Below are 21,123 nucleotides of genomic sequence, written 5' to 3' on the forward strand. Positions count from 1 at the left end.
TCGTGGCATGTGCCTCGATTCACAAAGTCTGTAACATATATAAGAGAAACAGATACCGGTGGCACGATAACGGTGTTTTTTAGTGCTTTTGCAACGCACTGTGCGTGAGGATTCTTTCGCACCGCATTTGCACTGTAGAGCGTGATTGGATTTACACCTGAAAATGAAAATGAAAAGGTTGTGTTCACCGTTACAGGAGATGCAGACACACCCACGCCGCTCTGTGAAGTCTGAATGAACAAGGTGTTTATTTACATCCTATTTACAAGGTTTAGTGACATCATAATGTAAGCATAAAAAAGTCGTTGTAGTTACTCAGGCGGATAATCGAGTAATAATAACGTGTCAAATCACTTTCTATGCCCTAACGCAACTAATACAATTGTAAACGGCGAGATTTGGCGTTGCAGAGCAGCCAACTAAGTATCTCATTGGTGCGAAAAATGATTTGTAGCCAGATACAGATCGCAGTAAGATCAATTCTAATGACTTTTTCTTGATGATTATGACGTTTCTGCGTGGCAAGCGCCACGTTATGCATTTAAAACATGGAATATGACATATGAAATATATTGTGATAAATATACACGAGGAATAATTTCTGCTCTCCAGCTATGGTATATGTACAGGATTAAACTTCTTGCTATAGCTCACTTGAAATAGGCTACGAAAGAAGTTGATCACTGCGTACGTTGATCTTAAAGGCATGCTTTGAGTAATATAATAGATTGATGGGCCGTAGTCAACAGTGCTAACTCTGTCTGAATTCTTGTTTTCAAGAAACTGAAGCACCTAAGGCGCCTATAAGACACCCGTATAGTAAATCACACCCAGATTCTGGACAACAGAAGCTAGAGACACACGTACAGACGTGCACACACTCAGCACCAAAGCGCTTCAAGCGCTTTCTGGCTTGTAATGAATTCGGAGCTTGCTTTTTCTGGTGACATCTCTAAAAAAAATTACCTTGAGATGCCTTTGTGGAATATAAAGATCGCGTCAGCCAATTAAATAGCTGCCGATATAGCTCTCAACACTATTGAGGAGCCGGTCTGTCAATAGCAGTACACAAAGTTGGGCATTCGGCACTGATTTAGAGGCCGACTGCTGAAAGTTCCACAACCATTGCGCTGTTCTTTTAATACATACGTTCAACTTCTGAACGCTCTGGCACTTGCAGACAAATTCAAGACAAGCTTTGGACTCCCATCGACTTCCTATGCGTCGCACGTTTGTCCGTTTTGTGCACAACAAAGGCTGCTACACCACAAATTGAGAGCAATGACCATCTATGCCTCATTCCTCAGCACTATACCATTTGGAACTTCAAATTAAAAATAGACAGGTTTTTAACTTAAAATGGAAGCATTTACTGCCTCGAAAAAACGTTTTTTTTTTTTTTTTGGTCGACACTATCTGGCGACCAAAGTACGAGAGAGTTTTAATCGCGTTTGTTTTGCCGTTGTTCATGGATGTTTGTCCATCCAAATTGCATTACATGCTTGTATGCCATAGCATAAGTCTTTTCTTTTTAAACTACATTATTTGTCCCTTTGCATTAAATGGAGTTACCGGAAGCTTGTTGCCTTCAGCCCCTTCATCAGAATTCCCCGCTTTGAATCTTCTCGGCGCACTGCACAAAATATCTGGGTCACTCTGGGAATAGGAAAAGAGACACACCGACGTAATCAATGAACGTCAAGTTAGTTGATTATGCCCAACATTCCAGAACGTTAACAAGGGCTGTCCTTGACGAACAACAATAATAGGGAAACAATAGCAGCAAGGAATTGGAAGGGAAAATACGGAATATAAAAGAGTGATCGACAAGAAACAACAGCAAAAAGTTCGACCCCTGCATTAGGATCGGACAATAATAAAGTTTAAACTCTATTTCTTGATTTGTTTTGTTTCGTCTTAGTTTTTGTTTTCTTTAGTATTTGTTGTTGTCGTCGTGGTTGTTGTTGATCTTTAAGCTCCCATGTACTACATAAAAGCCGGCAGACTTCGTGTATACCTTGCAGATTGACACCCGAAATTCCAGAGAAGCAGAGTTGATACAAAGGAACCACAGGGCTGTTTTCACGGCAAAAAGGCGTTTCTCGTTACAGTGGAGTATTTTTGTAGTCCTCGTGTACTTTTCTCACCTCCTCCGCACGGCGCACAGCTGTTTGCGCCGGCGGCTTTGTATGCTCAATCGCTTGCATTTCACCCTTTTAACACTTATGAGCCTTGAAGAATGCTTAAAGCGGTTGAAGTCAAGCGTAAAGTACCTCCCTTACGTGTGTGCAAGGCGTAAAGCGGAAATGGTGAGCCAATTGTTTACAGCATTTCGAAATGTAATCCACTGCTCAAAGGAGCATTTTAATTAGACTCCGGCGGCATACTGTAAATGTTCTACGGCAGTGTTAAACCTAAAACTTTAATATTTCTCCAGCACGTTCCTCCCACGATTTATACGATTACAACCAAGTTTATTCTTGATACGATCAACAAAGTTAGGAAAATGAGGCAATGAACGAGAAGTAATTTCCCAAAACTCGCCTAATGACCTTACTCAGTTGTAACTTTCCGCGCACGTATACCTTAACACGTCCAACATATGCTGCTCAAATTTAATCGTGCTAGCTCTTAAAAGTTATTTCAAGAACATTTTGCCGTCATTTGGAGCGGACGTTAAGAACGGACGTTTTATGGAGCAGACGCTCTCTCCCGCATATACTCTCAACAGCAGCTTTGCTCTAAAACCATCGATGTCTGTTCTCACTGGAACTTTCATTATTATAACCAGTGTGCTCGGGAGCTTCAGCATCTTGTCTTTTACTGTAACTATGTATGGCTTCGCTAAAATGAAGCTTGTTAAGATTCAAGCTTAAGGCTAGCTACCTAGATCGCTTTAGTATGCTATATGCCGGCGGTGGTGGTTAATGCTCTCTTATTTGCTCACAATATGACTATTACTGAGGCTGTACAACTTTCACAATTCGCAATTGATTGCATTTTTCGTTGCCTGCTGCATAAGGCTGCTTCAAATGTACAATTACTTGTATTTTTTAAGTGTGTGTACGGCTGTACCTCGCATGGTGACAACTCTTTAAGCTTCTCCAAACCTACACCCAACCTTAGTAATTTTAGTTTCAGGCTCAGAGATCAGTTCAATCAACGTGTGTAATCGAAGTACAGGCAACTATCGTCTCCGATGTCATAAACAACACTGTCCTCCAAGCACACCACGTCTTCTGGACGTCCCCGTACTGCAGTACGATCACGCGCATGCGTTCTATATTGTCCACACCTGCACTTTTTCAGCGATCACACACCAGCTTGCTCGATCATAGTACGAAGAGATTATATGAAGGTTTTCGACGTACTTGTCGATCAAGCTGTCCAGTTCCCCCTCACGAAACACGTGATAGTACCTGTGGAGCATCAGTGAACTTCCACCACCGTCGGTGTCCTGCAGGGACTCTTGAGATGACGATAGCGAAGCGGACTCCTTCCTGTCGAGGCTTCCCTTTGCCTCCGCTGACGTCTCGTTTTCTCTCCCGTTGTCACCGGCATCCACTGGAGCCTCTATTTCCACGACGGCTTCTTTTTCAGCGTCATCGTCGTCATCAGCTGTGGCGGTCGTGGGACTCGGACACTGCAGCACGGTTTGGAAGCTAGCGGTTGAACTGGAGCCGTTAGAGGTACTGTTCACTAACCTTTCAACTGTCAGTGAGTCGTACGTCGGCGCCGCGCTTCCTTCGACTGCCGGCTCGTTGCAGGAATCGCTCTCCTCGCTGTAGTCTTCGACGACAAAGTTGAATGCCGGAGGTTCGTCTTCCACATCGTCTTCTGTAGTGACCTGTGGTGCATCGTTCACCACTGAAGCAGCCGCGCTTTCATTGTCATTTCCTTCTTCAAAAGAAGTGCTTTCAGTTTGATTCTCGTACGCATGCTGCTGATCCGGTTTTGCGAGCTGCGGCTGCGTATCTATCGGAGAATTTTGCTCTTCACCGGGCACATCGGCCTTCTCGTGTTCATCATGCAGTTCTTCTTCACTGCATTCCTCTATACTTTCTAAAGAGTCGTCTGGCGAGCTGTCCTCGGTTGTTGTCGGCTTGCGTAACGATACGCTTGCGTTAATAGTGTTATCCAGACTCGCCTCAGGTGTTCCACACTGCTGATTTATTGATGTTTCGACATTAAGAATTACCGGAGTATCATCTGCATCCATCGAAAGCACAGTCGGCAGCAAGTGCTCCCAGTATTTTTCGCCAGGCTTCGACTGTTGCATGCCTCCACAACTGCTTTGCGCGAACGGCGACGTTCTTTTGATAACAGTAAGCTTTATGGGTGTCTGACTGCAGTCAACGTCCTTCTCTTCAGTTTGTACCTCTGTGCCCTTTTTGTACACGAAATCGTCAGGGAAGTCTGTACTTTCCGGCATGCTGTCATCTGCTGGGAATACAAACGAGATAAGGCCAGCACCGCTGTCAGTATTGAACATCGACTTGGTCAAGTCTTCGTTTGTGTCCGGTTTTTCGTCGATTGGACTAACGTTAGACAATGTAGGCGATGCACCGTTTGTCTTCTCCATCCAAAACTCTGGCGATAGTGGGCTCGCTGAGCTATATTCTGGACGAACGTTAAGTGTTTCGAGTTCGTTCTCTGAAGATAGAATTTCGGTCTCGGGTTCCAAGGTCCCTTCGGAGCTGGATGTCGTACTTTCCGGAAACCTGGGCGAGCTGGGATCATCGGTGCTGGGACAAGTGAAGAACGTCTGAGTCTGCTGCGATTCGCTGCTTGTGGTGAGGCTGTCATCCTCGTGCACCATGTCGGCCGCCGTGCAGTACGGATCGTCCAGATCTGCCACGTCGAACTCAATTTGTGGAATATCGTCCTCACAGCAACTGGCGTCACCACCAGCAGCTGTGCAGTCGGGATTGGACATGTAAGATTCCGTGTCTCCTGACTCGCTGTCGTTATCCCCGATTTCTCCGATCGACTCCGCATCTTCCGGCTGCTGGGGCGAGTCCGCCAGGTTTTCCCACTGCTCCACGTATATGGTATCTGTGCACTGAGCGAACGATACAATTGCCCCTATTACGTCACGAATCACCACGGCTTCGCAATCGGAGAATTTCTCGAGATACTGTCGCGGAAACGCGCCCAAGAGAGGAGGTGAGTTCTTGGGCGCTGATTTAAACGTCGGCGAAAACTCGGGCGACGACGCTTCTTGTGCTCCCAGCGTAATGCTGAGTGGCGATGCTCTGAGGCTGCTTGTTGTAGCCCTTTGAAGTTCCTTCCGTTGCATGATGGCTTCGATCTCACTACTGCTTCGCTGTATCACAGACACGATCGACTCCTCACTGTCCACACTGGTGTCACTTTGCAGGCTGCTGCATTTTCGTGACCTCACAGAGATAATCGACTCTTCTGAGTCTTCTGACACGTTCCGGCTGCGGGGTGTTGTGGGAGACGCGCACATCGAAGCCGATGCCGAAGAGGCCGAGAACCGTCTGTACTGTTTTCTCGGCTCAGCTCCATTGTTCGTACCGACGCTCATGCTTCGCTTCACTACCCTGCGTCGGCTCTGAAGCACACGACATGCTTCTTCGTCTTCCACAAAAATGTCAGAATCAAAAGAGTCTTTAGAACGCTCTTGGTATTCCGTCTTGACGAGAGGAACTCTCAAGTTCTCGACGGGTCTTTCTGGAACCTGGGTTGATTCTTCTGTGAGGGTGTGGAGATCAGGCATGGAATAGTACGTTGACATGGGAACGTCCTGCTTCTTCTCGCCAACTCTGGACCGCTTCTCCTCCGCTTCGCCCAGGGAGCAATGGTTGTAGAAATTCTTGAGCAGCGACTTTTCTTGTAGTCTCTGACCACCGAGGCGCATGCGCTTCCGAGCGAGCTGCGCCGCGCCAGCCCTGCTCACCTTGGTCGAGATGTAGTCGTGCACAGTAGTCGTCGATGTCGCGCTGATCAGGCACTTTTCCAAGTTGGCATTATTATTGAACGAGTTAAACCAGTTCTTTGTTCGACAGCCGTTGAAGCCCTTTGGTGGCGATTGCAGGTATCCGAGCTGTTCTTTGACTATCGACGACAGCTGCTCCTCGCTCAGGATGCTGTTTCCGTTCGCTATGTCCGTCGTGGTCAGCTGCCTGGACAAGTTGGTAGTGGGGTTGATGTCCTCGTCACCGGCGCGGCTGCTCGACTTGTTTTCAGTGTCCCGCCCCTCACTCGCCTCCGGTTCTTCGGGTGACTCCTGGCTCTCCACCATGGTCGGCATCAGGTAGTCCTCGCGTAGATGCTCGAACCTGGCGCAGCAGGACGCCGTTGACTTTGAGCGCACGATGCCGTTCTTCTCCTCCACTATCCTCTGCAGGTACTCGCGCGGGTCACTGGCCGTCGATATGCGCTTCTGGAACTCATGTGAACCCTCTTTCCTGCGCCGCGCTCGCAGCATGGCGGGAATGATGCTGAGGACGTCACCTAGCGAGCGAGACTTCCCGTGGCCGCGGACGAACCGCTCGGCGGCACCGTCGAGGCCCGAAGGCGGCCTGCTTCGCGCTGCAGAAATCTCCTCGATGGGCAACTCCGCGTCAAGGTGACGCAGTTCGATGAGTCCGTCGTCCTCGTCCTCCTCTTCCTCAGGCGCCTCGGCAGCGGCGCACGCATCGGGCTGTGGCTCTTTTTCGGCCCCCTGGGAAGAGAAAAGTTGAGATCAGGGGTTTACAGAGGTCATCTATCAGCAGTTCGTGAATTTCGACCCCCTGACACTACTTGCAGTTATTGGTATGTGCCCTACGTCACGTCAAATCACAATATTGCGACTGTAACGTTTCAAGACGGACAAACACTTCCTGGGATAACAGTACTCGCACATGTAATGATTTTGTTTGGCGCTTGTGAAAAGGATGAATTTTGAGGTATGATTGATGTTGTGCCTGACACACACTCCAAAATAAGGTTTGTTTTACGTGTGGTAGCAAACTTATACCATACAGGAGCATTCATTGAAATACTTGCAGTATATGTGCTGTGTACATATCACATCACATTGCTGCATTGTTTTGTGTGGTATATCTGGTCTTTTCTGTCTAAGCCATTGGAACAGTGTCGTGTGCGTGTCGAGCAAATGAAGGCATGTTTCGTTTATCTTTTTTTTTCCACAGAGTCACACAGTAAGGCTAGTTTATTAGGTTTACTGGCTTGCTTTTGCAAGCCTCTCCAAGTCATCTACAAATAAGAGTAGTTCAACTTACAGTTTATCACACCAGCTACAACGAAATAAATAAATAAATAAATAAATAAATAAATAAATAAATAAACATCGCGATGTAGTGCGGGTAGGCTAACCAGTCCGACATGTGTATGCAAAGCGTTCAGCTTTACGGGCGAGAACGCAGATTCTCGTCCTTCTACCGTCGCGTGCACGCTGTATGCGCACGAGGCAAAGAAAACATATGCCGGCGGGCTGAGTACCTGCGGCGAGGTGACCTTGCTGTCAGTGGAGGCGGTGGTGTTGTTGTCCGAGAACCATCCTCCGCGGCAACTGCTGTAGAAGTACGGCCGGGACCGGTGGTTGCTGGAGGACAGCTTGCGCAGCGCACGGCGCATGAAGCTGTAGCACGTCTCGCCGGGGCTCGACAGGTCCGTGCCGTCGACGCTGCCTCGGCGGCGGCGACCCGATCGCGCCGGCGCCGCCGTGTCGCTGTCCGAGGCTGGCGGGTTGTACGACTGGTAGACCAGCAGGTCGTCTTCGCTCGTCGTCGTGCTGGTCATCTCGCGTTCCACTGACGAGCCGCGGTCTGCGTGACAAGTCGCGATTCTCTTAGCGTGCGTGGGGCCAACTGCGCCTGGAGCGTTTGGAGGCGACAGTCGAATTCGTCACTTCGCACTCGTCGTGATGCGGAGATGCTGAAGCTCCGTAACGGGCACACAATGCAAATGTACAAGGAGCGACGTGTATAGGGTAGAACGCATTGTAGTGACTAGACTGATTACCCTGTGCGACTCGATGTACAAGGAGCTAGGTCGATTTTGGCGCCGGTGGACATCTTAGTCATCGGGCTTGAATTGGCTAATTATCCATCAGCATCATCATCATCATCAGCCTGGCTACGCCCACTGCAGGGCAAAGGCCTCTCCCATACTTCTCCAACTACCCCGCTCATGTGCTAATTGTGGCCAAGTTGTCCCTGCAAACTTCTTAATCTCATCCGCCCACCTAATTTTCTGTCGCCCCCTGCTACGCTAAATATCCAGAGTGATACAAACAATGGCTCATCTGCGTTTGTGCTTTGTACGTCCTGTGCGGAGTACGATGTACACGAGCACAAATCATGTCCAGAAACGAAGAGCAATCGCGCTCATCGTAAGGGAAGACAGTTTTGTACAATCGAGGCACTATAAATAGTTCATACTCCTGTATACCCCCTCCTCCTTCTCTCTCTTTCTCTGTATAGACGGGCTTGCAAATCTACACAAGCCTCATTGATTTTATACATTCTTAAACAAATGGACACTGTTTGTGTCGTATCTTGCCACACAACAATAATCGTCGTCTGTCTTGCTTGCGTTTCCTTTCTTGCGCTCGCAACTTTCCTGTCGAGAATGCTCTGTCGTGCTTAGAACGCGCATGCCGTTTGTGACTTGAACGTACCGGGCTCGCAGCGTTAAAGAAAGGAAATGCGGACAAGACAGATGATTATTGTTGTGTGGCAAGATACAACCCAAAGGGCGTGATTTTGCTTAAGAGTGTAAGGAGCAATTAGCCTGATAAATTTTTTTATTGCCTGGATTCTGAGGCCACGTGTAAATTTATATATTTTTCTTTTATATTTTTTTCTTTTCGTTCCTTCATGCCTTTTATTGATTAAGTTTTTAGTAGGACGTTTCATTACTCACTCATTCTCTGCCGTTATCGCTCTACTCAGACTGAGAAGCATGCTCACCCTCACTGCTGCTCTTCGTTGGCTGCCGGTAGGGGACGAGCACATCTTGAGACTCGAACTGCACGACATAAACACCAGCTGACAGTCAGTCGACCCACTTTTTTTTACGGCGCTTGCCATAGAAGCACTTGGAGATATGTCACGTGGTATGAAAAGTACAAGCAAACAAAATAACTGCGAGAGCACGCTTCACTATCGTATCTATTAGAAATGGAAGGTTATGACGTTCCATGTTTTCCTGTCGAGGCGAAACAATGAATTCTGTTGTAGAATGGAGTTAGGCTCTGCAAAACGCGTAATCTTCCCGCCTGTCGCGCTTGAAGTTCCAAAGCTCCCATGGCGTGATGAAAACTTACACTGCCATGCCTATTCTAGAATGCTCTTGCAAGATATTCTCAAATGCAGTGGTGAATAATGAGGTATCTTTAAATATTCTAGAGAGCTAGCCTGCTAATACTATCGGCGCGCTTGTGCTTGTTCATAGAGCGCTAGTTGTGCTGACACGAACCTAACTGCTTGGACTAGCGCTAACCACTCTTTCAACTTTCAACTTTCAACTTTATTTCGCATTTTCCTTCTTTTCTACAGCAAAAGAAATGCAAGGGCAGGAACAAAAAGCTGCACCACCGCAGCTTGACGACGTTCCTGTCCCCTTTCTTTGACATCCAGTTGCATCAAATTCACAGATAGAATGTGTTACATATGTACAAAATAAATTGATATTATACATACGTCCATATTCGCATCAAAACATACATAACATTTATATATATTCACATCCGTGCACATACGTACCTGCACCTACCCAACATCTATACATATTTAATCTGTACATGTAGACATACATATATATTAAAAAAAGAAAGGAAAAAAAGATCATGCACAAATGATAAGGAACACCTCTAAAAATTTACGTTAAAGATAATACCAACAATCTTACTCAGAATGTAACGGCAACGTTCAGAGAAACACAAAAAGAAATGCGGAACGATGGAAAAGAGAAGGATTTGAACATGGTAAAAATTGGCAAACCTTATAATTTAGAAAATTTGACCTTTATTAATTAAACTTAATTTCAATGCCTTTCGTGTAATAGCGTTTAGTTCGGTATGGGAAGCATACATCACGTTTAATATTCTCGGCACCTGGCACTGCAATCGCCTGAAAACGTAATTAGCTCTTGTGAAAGGTAACACTCACTGGCTCCGTTTTCTGAATTCATATAACGCTTCCTTTGATTTGACTAAGTTGCACAAATTTATGAAAGCCTTGTTGTTGCACCGAAAATCTTTAAAAAATTTTAAGACTAGGTTATAATCATACAAATATTCAATAGGAAGCCCATTAAGAGCGCGAAATATCTCCAGTGTATGTGAATCAAACGATGCGTTAAAATATTGTCGGACAGTTTTCTTTTGTAATGTTTTTAAGCTTCGAACGTTTGCTTGCGATGTCGTACCCCACACTAGATTACAATAGCTTACATGTGAAAGGAAGACGCTATTATATAACATCAGTTATATAACATGTAAAGAAAAACAGCTAGTACCATCCGCATAGACTATGAACTGTGCATGTTCACTAATATTGGTAACGCCATTAATATAAATATTAAATAAAATAGGTGCAAGCACACCTATTGTGGAACTCCTTGTGTTAATTCCCTTGCTGAAGAAAGTTTTGATCCAATAGCGACACACTGCTTTCTGTGCTGAACATATATTGATTTCAAAAGTCTAGGGGGAATCCCGCGAAAGCCATAATGGCTTAATTTTGCAAATAGGCTTTTATAGTTAACTGAATCGAAAGCCTTGGAAAAGTCAACAAATACACTTAGAGTTAACGTTTTGTTCTCAAAGTTATTTAAAATTAATCCTTTTAAGTTAGCAGGGAAAACTCTAGACATTCCATACCGGAAACCAAACTGCATATCTGATAGGATGCTATGTTTATCACAAAACGACGTAATTCTCTTGCAAATGATCTTTTCGAGACCCTTCAAATTACAGGAAGTATAGATATTGGCCTATGATTTGTTAACTCGTTTTTGTTTCCGGACTTAAATATAACAATCACTTTCGCATGCTGCATCTTCTCAAGGAAGTTGCATTTTAACAGTGACTTGGAAACTAAACATCAAACACTTGCAAACACTTGCAAACACTTGCAAACACTTGCAAACACTTGCAGCGTCACTTGCAAAGAAGCAAGGAACAGTATGTAGAATTGCTATGAAATGCTTAAACGAAGCAATACATAAAGCTTTAGAGACCTGCGTATCTGAGCGCCTACACTTGTCTTTAAAAGCTGCCCGCACTGTCGAAAATTATTTTTATCGTTTACAGTGCAGGAATTTTGAGCGCCCTTATTTATTTGACCTTATACAAAAGAAGAAAAAAAAAATGACAGACCGTGGTGGCCCCCTTCTTGATCCGAGCAATATATCAAGTAATCCAAAACAAGAGATATATTCACAAGAAGATGGAGGCTTGGAGCAATTAACAGTGTTCGAACAAGGAATGTCGTTGCGACAAACGTTCTGTCAAGGAGACTCGTTTTCGTCAGCGCGATGTGACGAAGCCAAGGTGACATTGCTTATTCGGCCACTGTTATACCGTGTCTCCTAGCTAACGTTCGCTTGGCTGTTCAACGAAAAACAAAATGTTAAAAAAACACGGGCAAGATACAATAATAAAACCTACGGCATTCAGTCATTCGGCTTCTGACGACCGAACACCGTAGTTCTTAGAATCGTATCTTGCACCATGACTTCCCAATTTTTTTTTTCGTTGAACAGTTTGGCTGACGTTAGCAGGGACACCCGATATAGAGCAATGTTGTTCGATTGTTATATGAAGGGAACTTAGAAATGAACTCCCTTACCTACTTCTTGAAAACAAATTTGGGATCGACCCTTTGACTCTTTCTGTTTTAACTTTACATCAGTCCAACCTGAAACCACCCGCGTAACATGGTAACAGCACTTTACAAATGCCAACACACTTACTGCTCTATTTTTTTAGTCAGTGTAGCAGCTTAGGCAACGATTACGTTTGGTTTTTGTGAAGATATCATATTTTCTTCGTGTTCTGTTAATAGCTGTGTGACCGTGCATCCACTGTGATATAGATAGATAGATAGATAGATAGATAGATAGATAGATAGATAGATAGATAGATAGATAGATAGATAGATAGATAGATAGATAGATAGTTAGATAGATAGATAGATAGATAGACAGATAGATAGATAAATCGATAGATAGATAGATAGATAGATAGATAGATAGATAGATAGATAGATAGATAGATAGATAGATAGATAGATAGATAGATAGATAGATAGATAGATAGATAGATAGATAGATAGATAGAAGCGTACATTTATGCCGCAAAGCATGCCGATTTGTGCGTGCGAAGAACGTGAACGTAGTGAGGTATCGAGGCAAGCACTCGCCTTCCTTTGCGTCTGCTCCATGGCCCACACGGTGATGAGCACGCGGCCGCCGACGCGCAGCACGCGTGCCAGCTCCCTGAGCGCCTGCACCCGGCGTTCCGTGGAGGCCAGGTGGTGGAGCACGGCAACCGAGAGCGCCGCGTCCAGAGCCTCGTCTCGGAATGGTAGCGCCAGTGCGTCGCCCAGCACCACCTGATGGCCTCCACAGGAGGCGGCGGCGCGCGCCAGCGTCTGGCTGCGCTCGCAGCCCAACGCCCCGATGCCCGCGGACTCCAGGTACTGGCCGCTGCCGCAACCTGCCGACCACAATCGCGCACAATGTTGAGCCTCAATCTGTAAAGAAGGCTTCGCCACTGAAAGAGTACTCGCGTGCGGACCCCCCCCCCCCCCCCCCACACCACCCCTGAAAAGAAGAAAAGTGTTTTACAGTGAAGCTTTACATGAAAATTCCGCAACGCTTTTCATGCGGCGGCAACGTGTGTCGGCGAGGTCGATAGCAAATGTCAGCCTGCATCGCATCCCCGACGCGGCCATATGGCCAGGCCGTCGGAACGTGCTGACGGACGCTGATGTCAGTAGAGCCGGCGCATAAAGGGACACACAGAAGTTAGCCTCGCGCGCTACCGATGTCGGCGTTGTGAACTTCACTCCGATGAAGTCAGCCGGAGGAGTCGCCTTTGTTGTCTGCCACGCTCCGACTGAAATAATTCATTTACGTTCATTCGCTACCGCTCTCACTGCGTGCTCGCGTTGCGTCGCGCTCTCTAATTACTGTTTATATTTCTTTGTGTGTAAATTTATAAATGTCCATACTGTTAAAATTTTCTTCTAATCATTGTAGTCTGCTTCTAAGGAATGCGAGAAATGTAACACTTGAGCTGTGCTTTCACCGCATGGACTTCCGTATTTGCTTTCCAAACATTTATCTTGAGTGAATCAGCTATTCATGAATGCCATTATTTACTTGTACTGAGGGGTATATTATAACAAGACATTTAAAAGATAGACGGAGGAACAGGGCTGGTTAAAGCATTCAAACATCGCTCACAAGCGAACGAGAAACATCTGTCACACTGCACGAAATTATTGTGAAGGGGAAAGCGAATTTGACTAAAAAACATTTGACAGCCATAACACCACTTTAGCGCTATGTAATGCGAATCATCGTTGTTTGGTCGTAGAAGGGCACTCTCAAGCTATGGCAATTTCCTGAAGCGAAACGTGCCATATTTACATAGATCTAAGCCGACACCCGAAAATTGAAAAGCCCTAAAGAAAAAAAAAATCTTCCAATGTCACCACCTTCAGTCATCACCTTCAAGTTCAAGACACCGCATCAAACTACATCCACAGCCGCGGAGCTTGCTGCTCTTCGTAGCGCATTACGCATAATTCGACAGGAACCACCTCAAAAGTGGAGCATTTTCAGCGACTGCAGCTCTACATTGCTTGCTTTCCGCCTTACGCCGTGGACCCTACGAACAACTATGCTACAAACCCGAGAGCTCCTTCACTGCCTCGTCAAGCAAGGACACGTCACATTTCAGTGGCTCCCTAGCCACTGTGGCAGAATGAGTAATGAACAGGCCAATGAAGCTACTCGATCTGCTCATGAAGAAGGCGTGCAGGAGCCAATCTCGCTGTCAAGAACAGATGCGGCAGCGCAACTTCGAGTGCTTGCATCTGATGCCTTACAATCATTGTGCAACACGCCTAGTTCCCAGCACACACGTCTACATCGACTGGACCCCAGTCTGCAACTTACGCCTCCACCTGGACTATCCCGACCCGAAACAACGGTATCTTACCGATTGTGGCTTGGCGTCGCATTTATAAAGTCGTTTGTTTTCCGCATCGGATGGGAGGGCAGTGCTGCGTGTGACCACTGCGGCGACGAGAAAACTATCGAACGCGTTCTTTGTCATTGTCCCCGATAGAGCGCACGCAGGCAGTCACTCGCGACCGCACTGACGCGTCTTGACGACCGGCCGTTCTCGGAGCAGACAGTCCTGGAACGCCGGCATATACAGTCGTCATACCACAAGACAGTAAAGGCACTCTTGCAATTTGTACGTTCGAGTGGCCTGTCGGGGAGACTGTAATTCTCATGGACGTTCATGACTTTCCCTGCACTTTTTTCCGTTTGTTTGCTTTTTCTCTCCGCTTTTCTTTCTGTCATTCATTTCCCCTTACCTTTCCCCCAGTGCAGGGTAGCAAACCATAATCTCATTCGGTTAGCCTCCCTGCTTTTCCCATCTCGTTTATATATATATATATATATATATATATATATATATAGTCAGATATTTGTTCTCTGCTCCCCACAAAAGTTGGACATTCTATTTAAATATAATTTCTCCTTTGCCAGAAATTGTCAACTGTTCCGAAATTCGGCAGTAGTCTTGCCCAGTAGCTGTTCATTGGTCTTGTGCTTGGCCGTGGTCTTTCCCAGGAGTTGTTCATTGGCTTCAGATTCGGCAACAGTCTCTCCCATGGCACGCCCGCCACGTCATTGGTTCTTACGAGTCACAGTTCGCTCCCGCCTTCGTCCGCCCCGGCACACATAGATCAGCGTGGGAGCCGCAACCGCTATGCCGGTATTATCGGGTCTCATAACAAGTGGCCGCACACAGGTTCATTAGGTTAACTCTTGTGATTACCTGTCTGCATAAACAGCCGAACAACACCGTAGGGTACATCTCTGGTAATCCGCGTCTTCTGCCTCGCGTTAACGCCGTCGCTTGGAGGTAATGACTAGGGTTCCAGGTTTTCGGCATTTATTTTCCTTCGAATTAAGGGGTTATTTTTCAGTGTTCTTTCCAGAGTCTGATTTTGACGCTGGAGAAAAATTGGTGTTTATCGGGGTTTGGAAAAAGTTGAAGGGCGAGGAGGGACTCGTCTCGTCTCCTCCGTTCGCTCTGCTGAAGTGGTAAGAGTATTTTTCTACGTTGCGGTGTACCACTTTTAGAATGCGACACCAGCTCACCCAATCCTCAACCCAAGGTAAGAGTAGAGTGCTTTGCAGGGCAAGCTTTTCCAGGGTGCCCTCGTGCCCTTTTTTTCTCCCGTGTTTCAGGAAACTTATGCCTGGCCTGAATAATTGGAAACCGTCATGCTCGTAAAGATAAGAGGAGGAAATGGAGCAGGGTGTGAAACCGAGCTGATTGGTATTCCATGCTGAAGTGACTAGCGCAAGAGTGGACACGGGACACTAAAAAGCCGACAAGGACAAGCAGTCCTTGTAGCAGAGCGCAGAATTTGAAGGAAATTCAAGGTGAAGAAATTCGGAGTTTCTTGGTTTTCACCGGTTCAAAGAAAACTATCTCGGGGGTTAATTGTCGCTGTTTTTCGGCATATACCAGAAAACACGGAACTCTAGTGATGACCCATGTACAAGTACGCCTGGAAAACTGCCGGGTGGCGAACGCCCTTCTGAAGTCCGGGCCCGCTCTGCCTTTTTAACGAGTGTACATCAAGCTGAAGGAATGCGCAAATATGGTGAACGGCAAGCGGTCTGGCTGTTCCGCAAGTTGAGCCTCCGCCTATCGTTGCAGCATCCCCGCCGTCGTCAGCACGCCCGCTCTCCAGTCCGCGGCGCGCTGATCACGTTTTCCGCATTGTTTGCGTCCGCTAGTTTGGCGCCAGCTCGTTTGGCGCCAGCTCGTTCGACGTGTTGCGTTGGGTTTGACAGCTGCGTAAATTTTTGAAAGGTCTGACGACATTGTAAAGGTAAAAGTTTGAAATCGCATGCCCTTTCGTGAAAAATAGGAATAGTGTGTGGCTTCCCATAAGCTGACGAAGTCGAGAGTCGGATGAAATATTTTCTAGTCGGCAAGAGTCACGACGAAAGCACAACAGACGCCGACCAGGTTGAAGGAATTATTGAAGACTTGGTGTCTCGGCCCTCACACGGAGCCTTCTTCAGAGTAAAGGGTGAAAGCAGGGTCCACCAGGGAAAGGTTGCCCTTCCTGGATGTCCCCGTTAGATAGTTTAGTCCTGCCTACAGGACTATATTATAACTGTGGGTTTCCTGTTAGTCCTACAGGAAGCCTACGAAGTCTGGTCGCTATCTGCGTTTAAATTCAGCTACGAAACAGCGCAGAACAAGTCCACAATGCTGGTCCACATTGCTACGACGAGCGGAGGCCATGTGCTGTAAAGAAGACCGTGTCTCGGGCACCGAGAACGTGTGACACGACCTGGCGACTTGTCCCTCCATGAAAACTGACTTCTTCAACGCCGATAATGTAACGCGTGCCTTGTAAGTTGTGTTTCTCTTTTTCCAGTCCCTTTATTTTTGCTCTCTTAAATTTCCAGCTCGTAACGCGCGCATGAGGGATTTCTTGCGTTATATACGCGCTTTCTTTATAAAATATAGTTGTTAGTTTGTTCATGTCATTTTCTACTGCAGCTGGTCTTTCGTGCTGTTCGCTTTTCTGTAAAGATGTGTCAACTCCCTTGCTTTTTATTTTTTGGGTTTCACATGCCAAAGCCATGAAATGAGTATGAGGCGCGCCGTAGTGGCGGGCCCCAGGTAAATTTTTGCCTCCTGGGTTCTTTTGCCGTGCACCCAATGCATAGCACACGAGCGTTTTAGCATTTCGCCCCTATCAAAATGAGGCCACCAATTGAGCCCATGACCTCATACTTAACAGCGCAACGTCATAGCCACTACGCCACCACGGCGGGTGATGTACCAATTTACCCAGCTAGCAATTCTGCTGGTAGCTTGTGTCTACCTCGCCTCCTTGAATTTAACTGAATTTTAGGGTTTTATGTGCCAAAACCACGATTTGGTTATTAGGCACGCCATCGTAGGGGATTAATTCTGATCACCAGAGATACGCCGCCTCTTTCATCACATCCACACAGCGATAACCGGCTCGTCCATCGTACTCTTCAAAATCAGGAAGGCTGAATGGGTTCCTCGCGTTTCAGGCATCAGCGAGGCTCTCGGATGTATCATTCGTCACAATAGTAATCAGGTAGCTCACGCGCTATCCCGTAAGCTCAGGGAAGCCATCGTCAACTTTAAGGCCTGCCTACCAGGTGAGAAGCTCTGTGGCGTCGTGTACGTTATTCCCTGCGCGCAGTGCCATTACAATCGGAGAAAGCGGCAGTCTTTAGAGAGGACTCCAGGAGAATCGCAATGACGTGAACAAGCCTCGCTTACGCACCAGCGCACTTGTGAAACATGGCTCACGACATAGGTTGGGACAACGCACGTGTCCTTGCAAAAGAAAAAAAAAAGTTTGGAATTAGCGCCCTTATTCAAATCGCTGCATATCCAGACTACCGCATGGACTTTCAATAAGATCGACGGGAATCCTAACCCTGTCTACACTCGCACCTATACATTATGTGCTCAACCGCATAGTACTTCGAGCCCATCCTGTTTAAATTCATTGTGAACAAGACTTCCGTGTGGGGGCTGTAAAGTAGTTTTCTAGCAAGTTCTTCACATTAGTCGGCGTCAATTTTGTCTTATTAATGCTTCCCTATAGGCGTTAGAAACCATCTTTCGGCTTGTCTTCGGTGATATTCATGTTAGACCAATAGTACGTACGCTAGGCGGTTTACGTGCCATCTTCGGCTGCACGATTTATAACACTTCCGATCAAGACTGAGTGTCTGCAAAAGAACGGACAGCAAACGTAAGCAGTATTTTATTTTTTCGCAACGCGTCTGTTTCTTTCTTCTTCCTTTTCTTTAGCACCTTATTTCGAGCCTTCTCTCGTGCAGTAAGTCAGTCTTTTGAGTGTTGGTCCTATGAGAAGACGATGGAATACGCTACGCAGGTAACGTCCGTCGATGCCTGAGGCGCATTTCTGAGCGCGAACGACTTTCGCATGATTCGCTCTCAGAAATGCGTCAGACAGCAACTTTATCACGCCCACTTTTCTTTTCTTCAATTTCGCTTCTTTGCCTTTGTTTCCCATTGTTTGTCAGAGTGCACGGGCGCGCTTCACTTCGCTCAGCCGAGCGTACGTGATGCATTGACGACCAAATCGGGCGTCGCATTGCAGACGCCGATAAATCGGCGAGATCACTGTAGTGGCGGCGTTGTGAATGAAGGTCACCGGCTGCTTGCTGCTTTTTGCGGGAGCGACGGCCGTTATCGATTAATTACGAGATGTGGTGGTCTATATTTAGTCGCGCCGCCACCCTCAACTGACGCCTGCGCCTCTCTCGAGCAGACTTGTTTACTGCGAGCCTTTCCGGCGGATCCTGCGATCACGACTTAACTAAACGTACCACCGAAAGCGCGTAGCGTTTCGAGCGCTAGGGCTGGCCGCGGCTTATCAAGGTCCAAGTTGAAGGCCCTATAAGTATTGCACGTCGAGTTATCGCGACTTGCGGGCGCACTAACGTCGTACGCTCGCGCAATAGTTGTACCTGCAAGCATCTTTTCGAAGTTCGACTCCGGAGCCGAATTCACAAAGTTTTTCTTTCGAAAGTTCTCGTTGCGCCATTGACCGGCCGCCTTTGCTCATAATATGTGCGGAATTAGGATTTGCTGGAATTTACTTTTTCGGGTAGTTCTAGCGCGAGACCTCCTTGCGAACAGATGCTCTGATTATTTGTGTCCCAGTATAGTTGCAGCAGTACTATCCACATTTAATGAAACGTAAGGTGACCGGGGAGACGCGTCCGCCAGCTGTCTCGGAATGGCTGTTCCGGCCGCTTAATCTCCGCCGTCGTCGCTGCCCGTAATCCACGTCAATTACCGGCTGCCACAAGGACGTTACTCTTGCGAGCCCCTAGGACAGATGGTAAGGGGGGAGATTGGTCGGCTCAGCCGCTGGTGCGGAGCTTATCGCGAATCGAACGAAGCGGCGGGGCGCCTACCGTCGATGGTTTGAAGCCCGAAAGGGCGTCGGAGCGCACTTTCGGGCATATTTAGGAACATGGCAGTTTCGCAATTGGCAGAAAGGCATTGTCTTTCCCACCCGTGCAGCGATTGCCCGGCTCAGGAAAAGAGCTCAAAAGTTGGAACTTGAGTACACGATGGGGCAACACGGCTGTTAGTGGTGTATTCCGGAACGTTCCTCCGCTTGACACTGCACCTCGACTGAAGAATGTGAATCGCAGCGTTTTAACAAACTCCTCTCTGAATGCACTGAAGTGAAGGTATGCTTCGCAAGCTATTAATTCCTTGTCGTATAGCAGTAACTGCGGGGCATTATCGAAGCGCAGTGTCATCACTCAATGGGCGCGCCGCTGTGCTTAACTCTGTGGAGTCGAAGAAAAGCTTCGAGTCAGGACCTGCTTGTGAATGCGCCTACGGGCTTAAGCATGATAAATGTCGAGGTTCGGCCTTTTTAATGCGAAAGTGTTGCGCAGGGCAGTCGGTGATGTTCGCAGGTGGTATCGATGCGGAATTCCCGGAACGAGAGGGAGCTGACGCGGATCCAACAGTGAAGTAGGACAGGTGCAGGAGTGACGTTGAAGGAGCATCACACGTCACGTTGCTGGAGATCATGGTGCAGAAGTGTTGGTGGAGGCGGTGGAGCGGCAACGAATGGGCGGACATAGTGGAAGATAAAGAAAATCGTCTCCAATCGACGCTGTGAAGGAGGTTGGACAGCGAGGCTGTGAGCGACAACAAGAACGAGTACCCATGGCGACGTAAGTTGAAATTATTCGCCTGGCGTCATCACGCGCACTTTACCTAATTATTAGCTTAAGACATTTCGACGGCCTGCGACTTGGCTTGCGCCGCTACTTCGTGCACATACAAAGAGTGGAAGAGAAATTCGCCGCGCCTCGTATGCACCCTGCTCTTCAGGAGTCCTCACTATACGTGGCCTTCCCATAGCACGCTCACAACAGAAATCTGTTCCTAGGCGGGCTCTTCTCTTACGTACGAAGGTGTAGTTACGTCATTTCCTGCTTCGTATACTACAGTCAAGCTGCCGTCGCCGCGGCAGCTTGCGCAACAGTAATCTTTACCATGAAGCGTATGCGGGCAGCGCTACGTACTTCGCATTGCATGTAGGGGCCGGAGTGCCTTATCATCAATTATGCGGCTTGGATGCTTTTTTTGAGCTTGTTCTTAGGTATGCTGTCCTGTATGTTGTACGCGTGATTCCGAAGAATGTATGCAGTGTTCGCTTCACTTTGCTGAGTGCTTGTAGCGTCTGCCTTACGGGGGCACGAGCCATTGCATTTGGGGGTATGAGCCATTGATGATGATAGCTTTCTGTCGACATTATGCCACAAAGAAATCCCGGGACCCTAGCCATAGACAGCTTCTCTGTAAAACAGCCAGATACGTATCGACGGTTGAAAAAAGTGTAAAACACAGTTCCAACAATTTACAATATTCTGCCGCATTAAGAGACCAGGATGACTCCCTTTTCTCGCGAATTTTCTACAGCAAACATTTCTCTTCTCGCATACCCTGCATATTGCGGCGGTGAAGTATGCTATGGGGGCCGTTAAGAAGAGGCGTCACGATGACCTCGCGGAAAAACTCATAACACGTTCCCAGCAATCATGTGGGGAGAGGGAGGGGGGAGTGGATGCGATGCGGCTCCTGCAGTTAGTACTGACCGGACGCGGCAACGGCGCCTTATTATCGCGGACACGTGTTTTGACAGCCGCCTCGACGTGGTTGTGTCCAGCGGGGCTCGGCACAATGTGTACATAGGCGCGTGTGTTGAGTCCGGACCAGCGCGCAGTCAAACATCGTTGGCTCGACGGCGAGCCTGGCTGGCA

At 47.3% G+C, this 21,123-nt stretch overlaps 1 protein-coding gene across 1 annotated transcript in view; it reads right to left on the reverse strand.

The window, feature by feature from the left end:
* Positions 1-224: 224 nt before the first annotated feature.
* fid (class I SAM-dependent methyltransferase fire dancer) overlaps positions 225-21,123 on the reverse strand; it is an 82,470-nt gene continuing 61,571 nt past the window's right edge. Inside the window, exons 3-6 of the mRNA XM_050183857.3 lie at positions 12,402-12,697; positions 8,946-9,003; positions 7,474-7,799; positions 225-6,691 (exon numbers count right to left, since the gene is read on the reverse strand). Of these exons, the coding sequence (XP_050039814.1) occupies positions 3,281-6,691; positions 7,474-7,799; positions 8,946-9,003; positions 12,402-12,697 (4,091 nt within the window). The 3' untranslated portion in view covers positions 225-3,280. The remainder of the gene's footprint in view (positions 6,692-7,473; positions 7,800-8,945; positions 9,004-12,401; positions 12,698-21,123) is intronic.

This window comes from Dermacentor andersoni, chromosome 4, assembly GCF_023375885.2.
Source record: "Dermacentor andersoni chromosome 4, qqDerAnde1_hic_scaffold, whole genome shotgun sequence".
Taxonomy (NCBI): Eukaryota; Metazoa; Arthropoda; class Arachnida; order Ixodida; family Ixodidae; genus Dermacentor; species Dermacentor andersoni.